The 18,006-nt window shown below is 49.5% G+C and overlaps 2 protein-coding genes across 3 annotated transcripts; both read left to right on the forward strand.

Annotated features, from left to right (window-relative positions):
• The first annotated feature begins 6,633 nt into the window (after nucleotides 1-6,633).
• LOC120665258 (putative laccase-11) lies at nucleotides 6,634-9,372 on the forward strand. The gene is made up of 4 exons (XM_039944767.1): nucleotides 6,634-6,938; nucleotides 7,068-7,219; nucleotides 7,356-8,692; nucleotides 8,819-9,372. The coding sequence occupies exons 1-4, from the start codon at nucleotides 6,819-6,821 to the stop codon at nucleotides 8,947-8,949; spliced, it is 1,740 nt and encodes a 579-aa protein (XP_039800701.1). The 5' UTR covers nucleotides 6,634-6,818; the 3' UTR covers nucleotides 8,950-9,372.
• Nucleotides 9,373-14,975: 5,603 nt separating this feature from the next.
• On the forward strand, nucleotides 14,976-17,949 carry LOC120665260 (peptidyl-prolyl cis-trans isomerase FKBP20-1-like). Of its 2 annotated transcripts, XM_039944770.1 has the most exons (7): nucleotides 14,976-15,074; nucleotides 15,977-16,106; nucleotides 16,360-16,513; nucleotides 16,796-16,929; nucleotides 17,013-17,092; nucleotides 17,184-17,276; nucleotides 17,567-17,949. In XM_039944770.1, exons 3-7 carry the CDS (start codon nucleotides 16,363-16,365, stop codon nucleotides 17,709-17,711), a joined length of 603 nt encoding a protein of 200 aa, XP_039800704.1. In that variant the 5' UTR covers nucleotides 14,976-15,074; nucleotides 15,977-16,106; nucleotides 16,360-16,362; the 3' UTR covers nucleotides 17,712-17,949. The 2 variants fall into 2 exon arrangements, with proteins under 2 accessions (XP_039800704.1, XP_039800703.1); XM_039944769.1 differs by lacking the exon at nucleotides 14,976-15,074 and having other exon boundaries at nucleotides 16,360-16,471.
• The last annotated feature ends 57 nt before the right edge of the window (nucleotides 17,950-18,006 follow it).

Here is an 18,006-nt window from a genome sequence, read left to right on the forward strand (position 1 = left end):
CGAGTTTATCTAGGCTTTGACTTCCGGGCTTATCGCTGTCGTCTCGTCTAGATTTATTCACCAATTATCGATATCGGCTAGATTTGTAGGTTTTGTATGCTTTTTTGCCATTATCACATCTAAAAACATACTAGATCGGCTTTAGGTTTTGGAGTGACACTTTTGTTATCTCAAGAGCCGTTTTAGATCTGTTTTTAGCTTTGCATCATCTAAGTTACACATTCGTAGCTTAGATCTTGTCATACACACATGATCGGCTGTCCAAAAGCCGGTTTTGTTGTCTAGTGTATCAGCTGATCTTGTCGATACGCTCCTTTACTACGCGCTTGCATTTAATATGTTTTTGTCGTCTACAGTATCGGCAAAGCTTGCCGATACGCTCATATGAGAGATATTCGAAATCCCAGCCGATACGCTCTCGAATTTGACTTTGTTTTCTCCCTTGTCAATTTCAGGTCAAATTGACTGGCACGCTTGGTTGACTTTCCGTGACTCGGCGAACACTTGCCCTCGGATTCCAGTGTGTTGATTTTTGCGTCAACAGATCGGTTCGGTTCCTCAGTACTTATACAAATTCGGTTCCTAAAGAACTTGGTACCGATCGGTTCCGCGAAATACTCGGTACCGAAGGATTTCGGTATCAGTAATTTCGGTTCGGTTTCGGTATTTCCCGAAAGAATCGAACAAATAGATAACAATAGCGCAAAATACCTGGTGCACATCCTCGCTCCCTGGCTCCTAGCGCGGGCTTTGAACATGCAACGACGACGGCGTGCCCGCGTGGGGGCCAGCGGCGAGGTTGTCCTCGTGCTGTGCCAGGTGAGGCGACCGGAGACGCCACGAGCCTGCGACCACGAGGACGAGGAGGCGAGAAGCTATGGTGCGACGTGAGGGGCGATGGCCGATGGGGCAGCTCGAGGGCGGGACGACGCGTGGCGCGAGGGCGGGCGGGTGCCAGGGGGCGTCCGTATCTGTGCGTGCGGAGGCCGGGAGGCGGAGCGAGGGCGGACACCAGGGACGCTACGCACAATTTGGAGCAATGCGTGCGGCACGGAGGCGGAGCGATGCGTGCGGCGCAGGGGATGGTGACGACTGGGTGAGAGTGAATGCTGGCTACCTAGGGTTTCAGAATAATGGCTCATAGGCTTCCCTTACGTGGGCTGTTGTTGGGCCTCTTTAAACAAATTCGATACTTCAGTTTCCCTTCGGTAAATTTGGTACAATATTGAATTTCCCTCGGTACTTTGGTTCTCAAGAACTAAGAACCGAACAGGAACCAAATTTTTCGGTTTCGGTATTTTTCGGTGCAGTTTCGGTTCTCGGTATTTCGAGCCCACGGCGACCCCCCCCCCCCCACCCCTAGTCCCCAGATCCCGAGATGTCCCAAAGACTCACAACGATCCTAGAACAGGAGGCAGATCCTAGAATTCAGAAACAGTTCCAAGACAGGAGGCAGCTCTAGCCTTGGGACGGTTGGTTGGGGTGCGTTCGGTCGTTGCAGAAAGCCTGCCGGCCGGCCAGTTGGTAGCTGGCTTTCTCCGTCGTCAGATGCCACATCGTTTGCATGCACGGCTTTCCAAATCCACTATACTAGTAGTATGTCCCAAACGGCTAACGTTTCCGTTGCAAAATAACTGTTTAAAGTTAGTTCAGGATAGAGATTCTTCATGCATGTATGCTAGCTGAATTTCTTACGATCTGGATTACTGATGGAACTGATAAGGTCTGAGAATGTGGTCCTGCCTGCATGCCGTCCTGGTCTATGTTGTGTAACAGTGTGCGAGTGCGACGCAAGCCCTAAAGATTTCTTTCAGAGATCACGTTCACAACATCCTCATTTCTTAACATGTACTACTTGCAATTAAGCTTTGCTTTCTAGAACTTGATCATGCTCTTGCAAATGAAGCGTAGCTGTCCACGCTGCCGGCCGGCCGGTGCCGGGTATCTCTCTTCAAGTTCTTTATGGGAATGATGTCAGCTTCGGTCACTCCCAGCGATCATGTCAGTTATCAGGCTTTCCATGAACAGCATGCGGGAGGATCGGAGAAGAGGGTGTATATGATCTGACTGATGGCAACTCCACACTGACCATATTGTAGTTTAGTGGAGCACTGACTAGGTTTCGATCCTCCGGCGGCCGTGAAAAAGCTTGGGCCTGACGCTGAACCGACCGTCGGTTGCACTGCTAGAAAACGGCTCATTCGTCCATATACGTTAGTACCGGTTCCATTTTGGTCTGGTACTAACGGCTCAATTTAGTACCGGGCGGAACACACAGTGCCTATGGGAACCGGTTAGTACCGGCTGGAACCCCGAGCCGGAACTAAAAAGCGCCACCGAACTGAGCATCGAAACGACTAGCGACCATTTAGTACCGGCCGGTGAGTCCAACCAGTACTAAATGGCACCCAAAATATTTAATACCGGATAGAAGCTCCAGCCGGTATAAAAAATATCCTATTAGTACCGGGTGGAGCCTCCACCCGGTACTAACAACACCACGCAAAAAATATCTCGCCGGGCGAGTGACCAACAGAGGACTTTATCTGTTCATCCTTTCCTTCTCCTTTTCCCCACTCTCTTCTCTCGTTCCTTCTCCCTTCTCTCCTCTCTCGAGCAGACGGGTGGCCACGGTCTGGCGCAGAGATGCGCACGGCCGCGGCACCGGCGGAGCGCGCGGGCTCGGCACCGGGGGCTCAGCCAGGCAGCGGCAGCGGCAGCGGCAGCGGTCGCGACAGCGGCAGCGGCGGAGCGCGCGGGCTCGGCCAGCCAGCGGTGGAGGGGCGCGCGGGCTCGGCACCGGGGGCTCGGCCAGGTGGCGGCGTCGGCCGCGGCACCGGCGGAGCGCGAGGGCTCGGCCCGGCAGCGGCGGCCGCGTTACCGGCGGAGCCCGCGGGCTCGGCCAACCAGCAATGGCGGGGCGCGCGGGCTCGGCCCCCCAGTGGCGGCCGCGGCGGAGCGCGCGGGCTCGGCCCCTCCAGCGGCGGCCGCGGCGGAGCACGCGAGCTCGGCCAGTCGCGGCGGCGGTGACCGAGCGCGCGTGGGTGCGACCTGGCGGCGGAGACGAAAGCCCAGGCATCTGTTCCGCGCGGACCCTTGCAGGCGGGACGGGACCTACGCGCAGCCCAGCCGCGACGGCAGAAGCCCTGGCGGCCGGCGGTGGCTTGGCGCCTGCAGCCATTCCGCGAGGCCCTTGCAGGCGAGCGAGTGGAGCCATAAATCTTTTTTTTTCTTATATATAGTTGTTGAATCTTTTCTGGTTGAATCTCACATGTTGTATAATTTGTCTTGTAATCTTAAGTCTCCTGTTGTAATCCAATCCAAATGAAGCTTTTCCGGCTCCTCACCCATTTCTTTCTGCTCAGTTTTTTGTTTCCACCGCATCTGCTTATCTATTTTTTCTTTGTTCTTGATTCTTGAAGAACAGAAGAGAAAGAGGAAGCAGACGGTGGTAGAAAGAAAATCGAGAGGAGAGAGAAGGATGAGAAGCAGGAGAAGCAACCTAATTTTTTTGCGCCAAAATTTCTTTGGTACCGGCTGGTATTGATAATCGGTACTAAATGTACTATTTAGTACCGGTCAGCCCGACCGGTACTAAATGCAAACGCATTTAGTACTGATCGGACAGTACCGGACGGGAAACCAGTACTAACCAGGAGTTCCCGCCCGGTACTAATGACCACTTTTCTTGCAGTGTTGGGTGGTCAGCTCGGTACACGAGCCTGCATGGCCACGAGAAGTGCAGCGCAAGTGCCCAATGCAACCGCTCCCTCCACGACTCCAAACGCCGCCCGCCGCCGTCCGAAACCACGAGATCGTCGAGGGCTCGAGGCCGGTCGGCATGGAGGCTATAGCTTGCCAAGACGAGATGCTTCGGCTTCAAGCCACCAGATTGATCGGATGCATGCAAACCGCCCGGCCGGCTGGCTGGCCAGCCGCGGTTTACGTTGCAACTAACTGGACTGTAATGTCAGTCACATCGTAACCGACGTTAAATCTTCTGCAGGCCTAGCTAGCTACTGCAAATCCCAGTGCTGCATTCAGCACACTGGCCGTTTGGTTAATTGGAGTCCTCTGGTGCCTAGTGTATTTCAAGATTCAAGAGACATATCTTTATGCATTGGAAACCTCGCAATATGTGCCTAAAGTTATTAATTTTTCTTCTCATTCTCAATTCTTATCAAGCTGAGGTTCTTCTAGTCCAACTTGAATATTCACCGAGAAAAAAAAAAGTAAATTATCAACGAAGTACCTCCAGCCAAAAGGACCATCAGCCAACCATTTGATAAATAACTCTCACAGGGATTGTTCCATTTCCTTCTTTTTTTTCTAGTCCGTTTGAAAATTCAAACTTTGGACAATAACACAACATACATTTTTTTTTGTAATAGGGCAACAAACATCCCTTGCCTTTTCTGTATTAGGTCAATATATATGAGGAAAACATTTTTTGCATGTGAAGTTTCCATATAATAGAAATGCTTTTAAAAAGTAAGAATTGCTACATCAGTGGATTAAATATGTCACCAAACATCCCTTGTTAGATACTTTTGTGAATATATATTCTAGTAAGCATGGAAGTAGAGAGAGAGAGAGAGAGAGATCAGAGAGAGAGAGAGAGAGAGAGAGAGAGAGAGAGAGAGAGGGGGGGGGTTCTCTCACCTTAAAGCAATATAGATGTTGTATGTTGATTCAGATGTGTACTAGTTGTTGGTCCCCTAACCTCCAAGGCCTCCCTTGGCTCCCAAGACAGAGCAGGCGGGCATAATGAGACACTTTTCACATGGCCCCAGCTGCCAAAAAAAGGATTTATCAGATCACTAGGTGACATGCATATCCAATCTGGCAAAGAACAAAAAAAAGCATGAAGCTCCAGCCCTCCAACAGAAAAAAAAAGAAGCAGGAAGTTCCACTGCAACAACTCCTCGGCTCCATCCAATGAAGCAACAGCCCAGCACCCCAACATACAAAAACTTCGATTTCCTTTCTCTCTCTCTCTGTTGTGTTCCCAACAGTGACTTTAATCAATCTTGCTTTGGCAAATCTCATGGAAGATAAATAATTGGAGAAAAAGCTTTGCAGAGAAAAGACGTGGATTTGACCCTGCCGGGGCCATGGTTAACTTGAGAAGTTCACTAAGAAAGTTGCATATGAAGCAGATTGCAGATTGGTGTGGTGCCCGCATGGCAGCAGGAAGGGGAGGAAATCAGCATGGCCTAAAGGGAGGAAAGGCGGCCATAAACAGATGGTTTTGGCACTGGCGTTGGAGGTCCCGTAAAGCTTTCACATGTTCAGTTCAGAGGTGATCCTCCACCATATTACATGCATCATAATTAGTATCTGTTGGGGCACAGCACAATTATGAGATTATCATGTGTATTTTGAATGATTAGTGGCAATGGCATGCAACAGGGTAAGCCCTGGAATTTTGTACACACACTGGAAACACAAGGGGGATTGGGGGAAATGCTGCGTGCATATATATTGACCCACATGGTTTATCGCCTTTGCCGTCAATTAATGAGATGCTGATTGCACTACTCTTTATGTTCAAGAATACAGGAAATTCTGTTTGCTGTGGCTTTGGTCTCCAAAGCTATACTCCCTCGGGTCCAGTCACAAATGAATGATGATTTGGACACGATATGTTCTTCAAAATACAACTTTCATAAGTAGTTTTTGTTATATTTGTAACACACAACAGCAGTTGGTTTCATAAAGAAAAGATATACATTTGAAGTGGTTCACAATTAACAGAGAAGTCACTTCGTCTATAACGATAGTTCCTACAGCTAACATCACAACCTTTAAGACTCCACTTGTTTGTGACTAGAGGGAGTGTCTTGATCATAATCTTATATCAAGATATATATACCCCTTCCTTCCCAAAAAAAAACAACAAAATGTAAGTCACGTTTCAACCCGGTGCTGTCACCAAGACTACGCTTTAACCTTTAATATCTTTATTATATGGCTCGTGATCCATTATTTATGTTCTATTTCCCCTAATTCTAACTGGTTGGGGTATAAAGGAATTTGCGCTCTTCATATATACATACCCGCATGGTTGGGTATTAATTTCCAGTGATATACTTCTTATCAGTTTTAGTGAGAGATTGAGATAACTTTTTAGCAGGCATCTTTTGAGTCCAATCTTGAGTACTGCGTGTAAGTGTGTTCAAACACAGATAAACAGCACTAGCTAGTAGTTTTGCCATTACTGACACTTGGCTTGGTGAGTCAACCGGACCAGCCAACTTATCTTGTAGTAACAATACTGCGTCGTCAGGTCAGCATTTTCTCATTATTCTACCTACAAGCTTAACTGAAACTCTACGCACCTTTACGTGAAAACGATACTGATATTTCAGGACATGCCTGTAAAAATGTGCTAGCTGCGGCGTTCTGGTGAGAGCTAGCTAGCTGCTGGTAGCTATGTACTAGCCAGCACAGCACAGTAACACATACGCATACGCAGCTGAAACCTATTCCTGTTCAAGCGTTTCTGATGTTTCTAAATTGAATCTAATCGCAACTTGCATCGATCGATCGAGGCAACCACTCGCAGGATCGAGAGCGGCCTGGTCGCGAGTTTTCTATGTACGCCCACCAACCCCGGCCCAGCCAACCACTATCGCCGTGTGACCTCCTACCATGCACGACACCCGGGAGCCGGGATCGAGCGAGCACGCGCGCGCTCTCTTTTAAATTGCCGCTTCGCTCGCCCCAACTCATGCCGCTCACCATCAGCTCGATCTCCATCGATCTCTCCTACCGCCGTCGGCCGCTAATCGATCGAGCAGCAGCTAGCAGCAGCAATGGCCGGCGGCCGCCGTCCCCGGCGCCTCTCCCCTGCGTGCCTCTTTCTCGCCGCCGCCGTGGCCCTCCTCGCCATGCCGGGCCTCGCCGCCGCCCGCACCCGCCGCTACACGTTCAATGTACGTACGCACGCGCCTTCGATTCGGCGTCCAATGCGTGTGTCGTCGTTCTCTCAAGCAACCGGCGGCAATAGCTGATTGCTAGTAGCGAATGGTCTTTTTGTTCACGACGATCGATCCCATTCCCAGGTGACGATGGCGACGGTGACGCGGCTGTGCGTGACCAAGAGCATCCCCACGGTGAACGGGCGGTTCCCGGGGCCCAAGGTCGTCGTGCGAGAGGGCGACCGCCTCGTCGTCCAGGTCCACAACAACATCAACAGCAACGTCACCTTCCACTGGTACGCATGTCATGTGTGGTGATCGATCATATCGATCCTGGCCGGCTAGCTTAGCTTAGCCGATCCGCCTTGCTTGCTTGCTTGCTTGACGCGACCGGTCTCGGCTGGCACGGCTCGGCGCCATGAATGCACGCAGGCACGGCGTCCGGCAGCTGCGCAGCGGGTGGGCGGACGGGCCGTCGTACATCACGCAGTGCCCGATCCGGCCGGGGCAGAGCTACGCCTACGACTTCCGGATCGTGGGGCAGCGCGGCACGCTGTGGTGGCACGCCCACTTCTCCTGGCTCCGCGCCACGCTCTACGGCCCGCTCGTCATCCTCCCGCCGCGCGGCGTCCCCTACCCGTTCCCCAAGCCCGACCGGGAGGCCCCCCTCATGCTCGGCGAGTGGTTCAACGCCGACCCGGAGGCGGTCATCAAGCAGGCGCTGCGGACCGGCGGGGGCCCCAACGTCTCCGACGCCTACACCTTCAACGGCCTGCCGGGCCCCACCTACAACTGCTCGGCGGCCGCCGGCGACGCGTTCCGGCTGCGGGTGCGGCCGGGGCGCACGTACATGCTGCGCCTCGTCAACGCGGCGCTCAACGACGAGCTCTTCTTCGCGGTGGCCAACCACACGCTCACGGTGGTGGGGGCGGACGCCAGCTACGTCAAGCCGTTCGCGGCCACCACGCTGGTCATCTCCCCGGGGCAGACCATGGACGTGCTGCTCGCCGCGGCGGCCAGCCCGCCCGCGCCCGCGTTCGCCATCGTCGTCGCACCCTATACCAACACCGTCGGCACGTTCGACAACACCACCGCCGTCGCCGCCCTCGAGTACGCGCCGCAGGGCGCCGCCGCGCTCCGGAGCCTCCCCGCGCCGGCGCTCCCGCTGTACAACGACACGGGCGCCGTGGCCAACTTCTCGGCCAAGTTCCGGAGCCTCGCGAGCGCGCGGTACCCGGCGCGGGTGCCGCGGTCGGTGGACCGCAGGTTCTTCTTCGCCGTCGGGCTGGGCGCGGACCCGTGCCGGAGCCGGGTGAACGGGACGTGCCAGGGCCCCAACGGCACCCGGTTCGCGGCGTCCATGAACAACGTGTCCTTCACCATGCCCAAGACCTCCCTCCTCCAGGCGCACTACCAGCGGCGGTACGGCGGCGTGCTCATGGCCAACTTCCCCGCGGCGCCGCCGGTGCTGTTCAACTACACCGGCGCGCCGCCCAACAACACGTTCGTGACGCACGGCACCAGGGTGGTGCCGCTCGGCTTCAACACCACCGTCGAGGTGGTGCTGCAGGACACCAGCATCCTGGGCGCCGAGAGCCACCCGGTGCACCTCCACGGCTACGACTTCTTCGTCGTCGGCCAGGGGTTCGGGAACTACGACGCCGCCAACGACACCGCCAGGTACAACCTCGTCGACCCCGTGCAGCGGAACACCGTCAGCGTGCCCACCGCCGGCTGGGTCGCCATCCGCTTCATCGCCGACAACCCCGGTGAGCCGCCAGCTGTGTCTCCTTTGTGTTCACCCCCTGAACGTTGACTACTACTATACTCCTAGCTTTGAAGTTTGCTCCATTGCATCTTAGTAATAACTCGTCGAGCTCCATGACCTCATGCAGGTATCTGGATCATGCATTGCCACCTAGACGTGCACTTGAGCTGGGGCCTGGCCATGGCGTGGCTCGTCAACGACGGGCCGCTGCCGAATCAGAAGCTGCCGCCTCCGCCGTCCGATATCCCCAAGTGCTGATCATGATACGCTCTCCGCAACACTTATCTGTGGCGGTTTTGACCCGTGCAACGCTCGCGCGCATACACGCAGTTTCTTTTTGTGGCGGTCGAGCGCGATCTCGAGGAGGTCCCTCTCTCAATCGGTTGTCCCGTGGACGCCTCGCCCGTTTTGTGATGCTGCCTGATTTTGTTGCGGAGGCACTGCCCTCGGAGACAAACAAGACCGATGTGAGAAGTCCATTGGATGGCGGCATGGCGCTGCTGTGTGATTCTTGTTGCTATTTCTTGTCCTTTTTTTTTTGCTGTTGAAAGTTGCTTGTTGCTATTCTTTGATTCCACTTTTCGTTTTTTTTCACGCTGGGCATTGTTGTTAGTGTGTACAGTGTATACTAGTACGGTATAATACATGTATCAATCGAAGCAGCTAATGATTCTTTTACCATCCTCGTGTGCATTGCAATTACTACCTTCGCGCGAGCGCGACCATGACTCTTTGGTCTTTGCCCGGGGTCACAGGCGCCCGGTGGTCCACGGTTGGTCCGACTGGCACTGTGCTAGCTGCTCCAATTATTCCTGCGCGCACGGCACCAAAGTACACGTGAACTTTGAACGGCACGGGCCAGGGGCCACGCTGCTGCTCCTGCGATCGCAGTGTCCAATTGGCTCGTTGGCTGCGCCCCCTCCCTCTGCGCTAGCGGCACCAAGAAAAGAAATGCCCTACCCGAGCACAGTGCACGGCGCGGCGTGTGCAGCTGCTGGGCGCGCACGTCGCTCCGTGATCCCCGCCATACAATCGGACGGGCGGAGGGCGCTGCGCCGCCCGCCACTTGGTCCGTCGTCGCCGCTGCCCCCTTTTCAATTCGCTCGCGCGCCCTGCTCCTCTCGTTTCCCACTCGCGCGCATTCCAGGCAGGCAGCACACGTCGGCGCCTGCCTCCCATGGAGATGGAGCTGCGCGCGGAGGAGGAGGAGGAGGAGGAGGACGGCGACGACAAGCGCGGGCTGTGCAAGGGGAGGGGGCAGAGGGCGGCGGCCGTGCCCGCGCACGGCGGCAGCGGCAAGGGCGGCGCCTCCTCCTCCTCCTCGTCGTTCGCGCGCCGGTGCGTGGGGCTCGTCAGGGAGCAGCGCGCGCGGCTGTACATCGCGCGCCGCTGCGTCACCATGCTGGCGTGGCGGGACACATCCTGAAGATCAGAAGATGCGGCGGTGGGTTTTGGCTCGACCATCGTGAATTCGTAATACGTGCTGGTTAGAGGTGGAACGCGGCTGTAGCGCCGCTGCCAACTTGTGATGGAGATAAATTTCAGCTATTCACCAAGTTTTATCCGTTCTCTGTTCTTCTTCTTGGTGTTTTTTTTTATTGAAGGGCGTTTTGCCGCCTTCGAAATATAGTCATCTATTTGACTTTTCTTCCCAACTGTACTTTGGATCGGATGAAATGATGTGGTGAAGAGAAATGTGAAACTATTTTTTTTTTGAAAAGCTAAATGTGAAACTAATTAAGACTCCACGTTCCTCATGTATTTCTTGCATTGCGTATGATGAGCAACTACGGTGAAAAGTGAAAAAACACGGAGAAAACTGTGCCCACTTTAGCCTTCCAAATACGGTGTCTTCCAAATACGGTGCCCACGGAGAAAACACCATACAGGCGCTTCCAAATACGGTGGAGTCAGTACAAACAGCCATGCGTTTTGGATTTCTTGCAGCCATGTTGCTCTGCACTGTTGACTCCATCTCTGACGCCGTGCATGATAACTGGCACGCTGCTAAATGCCTAACTGGCATGTCCGCACGCGAGCATCCTGTCCTGTGTCCTCCGTGCTGCAACTTGCCGGCGGCCATTCATTCGCAGCAAAGGGAAAATAGGGCCGCTTGCTTGGACTGTTGTTGGATCATAAGTGATAAGAGCATCTCCAACAACCTCTATAAAATTAGTTGGCTAGGTAAAAATAGTAAAATTGAGTTTAAAATCGGATTTAACAGACTCTTTTTTCATCTACTCCCTCCGTTCCAAATTATAAGTCATTCCAAGAATCTTGGAGGGTCAAACCATCTCAAAGTTTAACCAAAATTATATAAAGAAACACAAAGATTTATGACATCAAATATGTATACTATGAAAATATAGCTAACAAAGAATTTAACGATATTTAATTGGTATCATAAATGCTATTATCTTATTATATAAATTTGGTCAAATTTGAAAAACTTTTACTCTGCAAAATTCTTAAAATAATTTATAATTTGGAACGGAGGGAGTACTTGTTGTCTCGCTATCCAAATTTCCCCCTTCGCTCGCTTTTTTTTGTCGAGAGAGTGCGGCTTGCCATCCTCTTCGCTCGCCCCTCCGCTCCCTCCCGTCGCTCCTCCCGCCCCTCCGCTCCCTACCTCGCCGCCCCTCCGCGGATCGATCACCTGCCGACCTGCGTGCCTAGGATCGTTCAACAACACACACAGGGCAGGCAGACGAGTAGGGATCGGTTGGTATCATGTCTTTTTAGTTATTGAAATAAAAAGCATCACGAGTAGCTGATTTATACCTGTTAAGCATTTACTGTTCACTCTTATTCCTATGTAGGGTTATAAAAGCTCAAGATTCACGCGTTATTTATATTTGACTTGCTAAAATTCAATTCAAGCTAGGCCGGCTAATGGGTTGGGTTGAAATGAGTTTTATGGGGTGAGTTTTGAAATAGAGTGTTTGAAATGAGTTTTATGGGGTGAGTTTTGAAATAGAGTGTGTTTGGATGATTTAAAATGGGTTGTATTAGTTAATGGGGTGGGTCGGGACGGGTTCTATATAAATGCGGATTGAGGCGGGTTGGGGTGGGTTGAAATGGATACTTTTTACAAAATAGTATAACTATATATAAATGTGGGTCCCACGTGAGAGCTGGACTCTGAAATTAAAACCACGTGTTTATATCAGAAAATTTTATCGAAATTGACTGAATTTTGTTGGAGATGACTCAGTACGACTGACAGCTATTTTGTGCAAAGCAGTGTGGCTAGAACTACCTGTGGGCCCCACATGAAGAGCCGGACCCTGGAATTAAAACCTCGCGTTCACACTATAAAATTTTATCGAAATTGACTGAAATTTGTTGGAGATGACTCAGTACGACTGGCAGCTACTCTGTGCAAAGCAGCGTGGCTAGAACTACACGTGGGCTCCACATCAAGAGCCGGACCCTAGAATTAAAATCTCGCGTTCACACTATAAAATTTTATCGAAATTGACTGAAATTTGTTGGAGATGACTCAGTACGACTGGCAGCTACTCTGTACAAAGCAGCGTGGCTAGAACTACACGTGGGCTCCACATCAAGAGCCGGACCCTAGAATTAAAATATCGCGTTCACACTATAAAATTTTATCGAAATTGACTGAAATTTGTTGGAGATGACTCAGTACGACTGGCAGCTACTCTGTGCAAAGTAGCGTGGCTAGAACTACACGTGGGCTCCACATCAAGAGCCGGACCCTGGAATTAAAACCTCGCGTTCACACTATAAAATTTTATCGAAATTGACTGAAATTTTTAGAGATGAGTCAATATGACTGACAGATACTCTGTGCAAAGTAGTGTGGCTAGACATATATGTGGTCCCCACATTAAGTGTAAAACCACTAAATTCCTCTGCATAGTAGAACCCATGGGTTTTTATGGGTTACCCGCTTATAATGGGGCGGGTTGGTTAGAGTTGAGAAATTAACTAATTGGGTTGGGTGGGGTTGGGTATCTAAATATGTTAATTTTGGGTGGGGTTGGATATGGTGCGGGTTCCAATCCATTAGCACGGCTAAGCTTGGACCTAACTTGGAGTTCGAGAGCTCCAACTATACAAGATTGAGGTATTCAATGAAACTTGAGTATTTCAGTTTACGTGGATATGCATGCACCTGCTACCATAATAATTAAACTAGATCTGGTTGTATCCATCATCCTACCCATCTTAGGTGCTGCTGCGACGCTTGCTACTGTTCTTTATTGTTATCTCCGGAGGGGGAGAAATGTCACAGGTATGCTATGCAACCACACCAAAGTGCGTGCTCTTTACTACAAACCGCAACTTTAAATTGCATCAAATCCATTTAGAATTTTATATTGGTGCACTTAATGTGTAGATTTAGAGGCTACTTTTACTTTTAATAATGATATAATTGAATAATTTATAATTGCTTTTACTTTTAAGGTGGAATTGCTATGCAAGATTTACTTGACCTTGACCTAGAAGAACAACAACTAATCGACTCCCTAGCTATTGATCTATGAACTCTTCGAACAGCAACAGAAGACTTTGGTTCGACTATGCGGATCAGCAGAGTCATCATGATTGTGCTGGGATTTTTTGAAATCAAGAGCGGAGCCAGCGTGGGGGCATGGGGGGCTCAAGCCCCCCTACCCCCAAGAACTCCATTAGCGCTCTCCTTCTTTTGGTGAGTCAATTCAGTTGAGTTATTAATTAATTAATTCAATTCGGTTGAGTTAAGGTGGCAAGAATGGTATGATATTAATTAATTAATTCAATTCAGTTGGAATCCATCAAACAAGTTTGGGAGCATTAGACCAACGGAACCATCTTAGACCTACTGGATTCTTCACTAGTGGCAGATAAAACTGTGAGATGCATCCACATCGGGCCGCTCTGCGTTCAAGATAAGGCTTCTTAGATACCAAAGATGTCGATAGTGCTAATTATGGTTAACAGCAGCGAGGCGCTCGTTGATCCATTGAAACCCCTAGCCGCTCGGCCTATTGTGTCCGACTCCGAGTCCGAGGAGGCATCTTCTTCAGTGCCCGCCAGAAGGTTATTGTCGGTGATCATGGAGCTAAAGGAGAGTACACCTAGTAGATTGAGCAGCGCACCTCGTGGATCGAGCGGCTCAGCTCCAAGCTCCATGAGGTCGCCGAGCAAACTAGGCGGTCTGAAGAGGTGGAGCGCGTGAGCTCTGGACACAGGAGAGCCGCGCCGATCATCCGAGAGAGAGCCACGCCGATGGTCCTGAGAAGCTGGAGCATCTGTGGACCACGAGCGGCACCTGCGGGCCGGTCGGGGAGGAGGCGATGCTGGCACAAGGAGCGACATGTGATGACCTGCCTAATGAATCTAGACTCCTTGCTATCTGATAGCTAGTATATTCAAACAGATTGTGGACCTGTTGGTCGGATTGGATATTTCTATGTAATATGATTTACCTATAATAACAATTTGATTTGTTGAGCTTTAATAATATTATGCATATAATTATTCTTATTTTCGTTTTATTTTGATTGATTGTTGTTAGGTTTAGTTTTTATTAATAAGTATATGTTTGTAACGGATACATAGCTAAATGGTATTTTATACTTAATTTTTCATAATGGCATTAGTGGGTGATTTTTAATTAGACACAGGGGTATTTTAGACTATTTTTTATCATAATGGCAGTGGTGGGTAATTTTTATTTTTTTTATTTTTCTCCGATTAACGTGTGAATTTCTAGACCATGGGAGCGAACGTGGAGGCTCCGTTTGTTGGCCAAATAATAAGGTAATATATTTCCAACCATTGAAAGTTAAAATGATAGGCTAGAGCCATGCATTAGCTAGCAAGCTATTGTATTGTACAAATTAAAATAGGTACAAAATAATATTCCATCTATTCTCTTTTCTATTTTGATAGTTCTATTTCATCTTCAATGATCAAGAGAAGAATTTTGTGTATCATCTCATTAATCATGATTTTTATTTTTTTTGAAAGTTTATGATTTTTATTTTCGATGTTATCTTATACTTACACTAGTACTTTTTCAAAGGAGTTACTCTGCACAGGAGTCGAATGGCCATCCATACTATTTCTAAGATGTTAATTCAAATGAAAATAATTTAATTTTAAAAATATAGCTATCAAAAGAAAATAGAAAAAATAAAGCTAAATGTCCCGATATACTTTTCTTACTTATTATCAAAATAAATATGTTTTTAGATTAATCTTAATATATAGTTTTATTGTAATATTTCTAATCGTGTGAATTTGGCAACCGATCCGATGAGTGTCATTGTCAGGCTCGAGCTCGGCTCATTGACAGCTGCCCTCCCGCTCAAGGCTCTCTACCGCTCAGGGCCTCAGGTTCATCTCCTCCCTCTGTTTCTCTTCTCAAACCCTTCCCTTCTCATAGGCACAATTCCTCTCGCGAAGTCTCCCGTCGCTACAGTTGAAAGAGGCGGAAAGCGGGTGCCTTGTCCTCCCACCGGCGAGACCGCCGTTCTCCTCCGCCTCCGGTGGCCTTCTGGGCCTCGGAGGTGAGGGGAACGTGTGGATCTCTGTCCGGTGGTGTAGAGTAGGTCCCTTTAGGGTTAGGGTTTGTCTTCCCGGCAGCGTTTGCAAGGTGGAGGCGGCGCGGCCATGGTGGAATAAGGTACTCCGACCCTTTCTCCACTTCGCTATCGCTTGCTCCGGTGATGGCGATGGGGTTGTGAGGCTTGAGCTCGCTGGATCTGGAGACCGAGTTGGAGCTCCGGTTCCCGTCAGCTCGTGTACAGGAGTCTGCTCCTCGACGTTTCAACCATGTATGGTTTGGGGGTCGGCGGAGTTTTACAGAGGGCTGGCTGTTGGGTTGCTGGGTGTGTGGTGGTTGGTCCGCTTCTTGTTTCCTGCTTCTCGCCGGCAGAAGAGGTGGATCCATGGTGGGAGGAGCTTGGGGGTGTGTCCCCAGCCGATGTGCTTCCGTGATTCGATTCTGTTGCGGCTCGTGCAAAGCCTTCGTGCGATGGAGCTCCTTCTTACCTGGGCTGCGAGGTCCTTGTCGTCTTTACCCTGCTCTGTCGATGGCTATGGCGGTGTCCGAGGGCGGCGAGCGACGACTTTGGCAAGCACAAAAGATCTTCTGGGCTTGTTTGTATTTTTCTGTTTTTGCAAGGTCTTTTGTGTAAGATGGTGTGGACAGCTGTCCCCTCTGTACTCTTCGAGTAGGTGCCTGTATTGGTTCAGTACTGTGTACAACTTTGATATGGTATAATACAGGTCCCGTATGCTTCTTGCATACGTTTATCAAAAAAAAAAACCCTTCCCTTCTCTCGAAGAGAAACTCTCTCCTGATCTCCTCCCTTGCTCGAGATCTTCCTTCCCTGGCGACGACGACTGGGCGGGCGGTGGCCCAGCCCTTTACCGGCGACGAGCGCATCCTCCAGGTATGCCGCGCCCGCCTCTTCTCTTTCCTTGTGCTATGCGAGACGGAACACCCCAAACCCTAACAAAACTGTCTGTATTCGGATCTGAATCCAACTACAGTATATTGATTTACCTACTAACTTGGATTTCGTTTGCAAGAACAAGAATTATCGGGTGGGTGTACATGTGTACACCCATGTCCTATGTTGGGTCCGCCCCTGACTCTAATGCTCTGGTATTGCTCTTGCTCTTTCTGAAATTCTGATCTCAAAGGTCATGGCAGAGACCATAGATTTATCAGGGGACGGAGGTGTTCTTAAGACGGTGGTCCGGAAAGCAAAGGATGATGCTATAGCGCCATCTGATAGTCTGCCCCTGGTTGATGGTACTCATGTTCATTCTTGTGTTTTGAGCAAGCATTGCATATGTAATGTTTCTTTTCATTACTCCTGTTTGGTTAGACAATACTGTGTAATTTGAGTTAGGATATGCGTTCCTCTTTGTTAACTGGTTCTAGTATTCTACTACCATCATTCAGCTTCTGTGTCCTTAGTTAACTGCTACATGCACTTTTTATGTTGTAAAGTGAAAACCTGCTGTTTCACGTTGTCATGTTCAGCTGTAAAATAATTTCAAGGTTTCAGATTCAAGTATCACCTGAATACAGTGCATATAAGGGTAAACGTTTATCTTTCTAACTTATCTGCAGTTCATTACGAAGGCACACTTGCTGAGAATGGTGAAGTTTTTGACACCACCCATGAAGACAACTCTATTTTCTCATTTGAAATTGGACAGGGGGCTGTCATCAAAGCATGGGATATAGCCTTAAGAACTATGAAGGTATGTAAATATTCTAGTTTCTGGTGTGGTCTTCATCATCTCTGAAGCATTTGTAATATGGTTTGGCATTTCCAAAATTAAAGGTTGGCGAGGTTGCAAAACTTACGTGCAAGCCAGAATATGCATATGGAACTGCGGGCTCACCACCGGAGATACCTCCTAAGTGAGTTTCCTTTTTCACCTATTGTTGCATTGATAATTTGAGCTTTTCGAGTTCGATAATGTTAGTAACTGTTGGAACTTTGTCTATGCAGTGCAACCCTCATTTTTGAGGTGGAGTTAGTTGCTTGCAGGCCGAGGAAAGGTTCAAGTGTGGGCAGTGTCTCTGATGAGAAAGCCAGGCTTGAGTAAGGCATTTTCCTAATGTTCCATCTGTAATATCTAAGGCATTTTCCTAATATTCCATCTGTAATATCCAGCACAGAAAAATTCCAGTTACGTGGTTTAGCTTTAGCATAACTGCAAGTTTGTTTGTTAAGACTCTAGTTCTCGAGTGAGTCCTTCATGACACTGTAATATTGACATCTAGAAGTCACAATGTTGTGTCCACATTGTAATCAATTATAATTTGTTCATTCTATTAGAGTCCAAGAATTATATAATGATCATAAAGTAATAGATACATGAATTTGAGCAGGGAACTTAAGAAGCAGCGAGAGCTAGCTGCTGCTACCAAAGAGGAAGAAAAAAAGAAGAGGGAGGAAGCAAAAGCCGCTGCAGCAGCCAGGGTGCAAGCAAAGCTCGACGCCAAGAAGGGGAAGGGAAAAGGGAAGGGAAAATAGATTACAACGTTGCTGCTGATTACTGTAACCTAGAAAATAATATGGGAGCATCCAAGTCAAGCTTGGTTATTTACTAGCTACTGTGCTTGAAGTGCGCTGCTCCCTTGCTTCAGTCTATAGGACTTCTGCACTAAAAGAGTGAAAGGTGCAAAATAAGGAGAGAAATATTTGGCATCTATGCAGATCACCAATCGTACCATTTGCTTTACCAATTGACATCACTGCTGATTTTGGTTAACATGTTCGTGTCTGATAGACTACCTGCATATTTGTACCTGAGTGACATTGAATAGTA

The sequence above is a fragment of the Panicum virgatum genome, chromosome 3N, assembly GCF_016808335.1.
Source record: "Panicum virgatum strain AP13 chromosome 3N, P.virgatum_v5, whole genome shotgun sequence".
Taxonomy (NCBI): Eukaryota; Viridiplantae; Streptophyta; class Magnoliopsida; order Poales; family Poaceae; genus Panicum; species Panicum virgatum.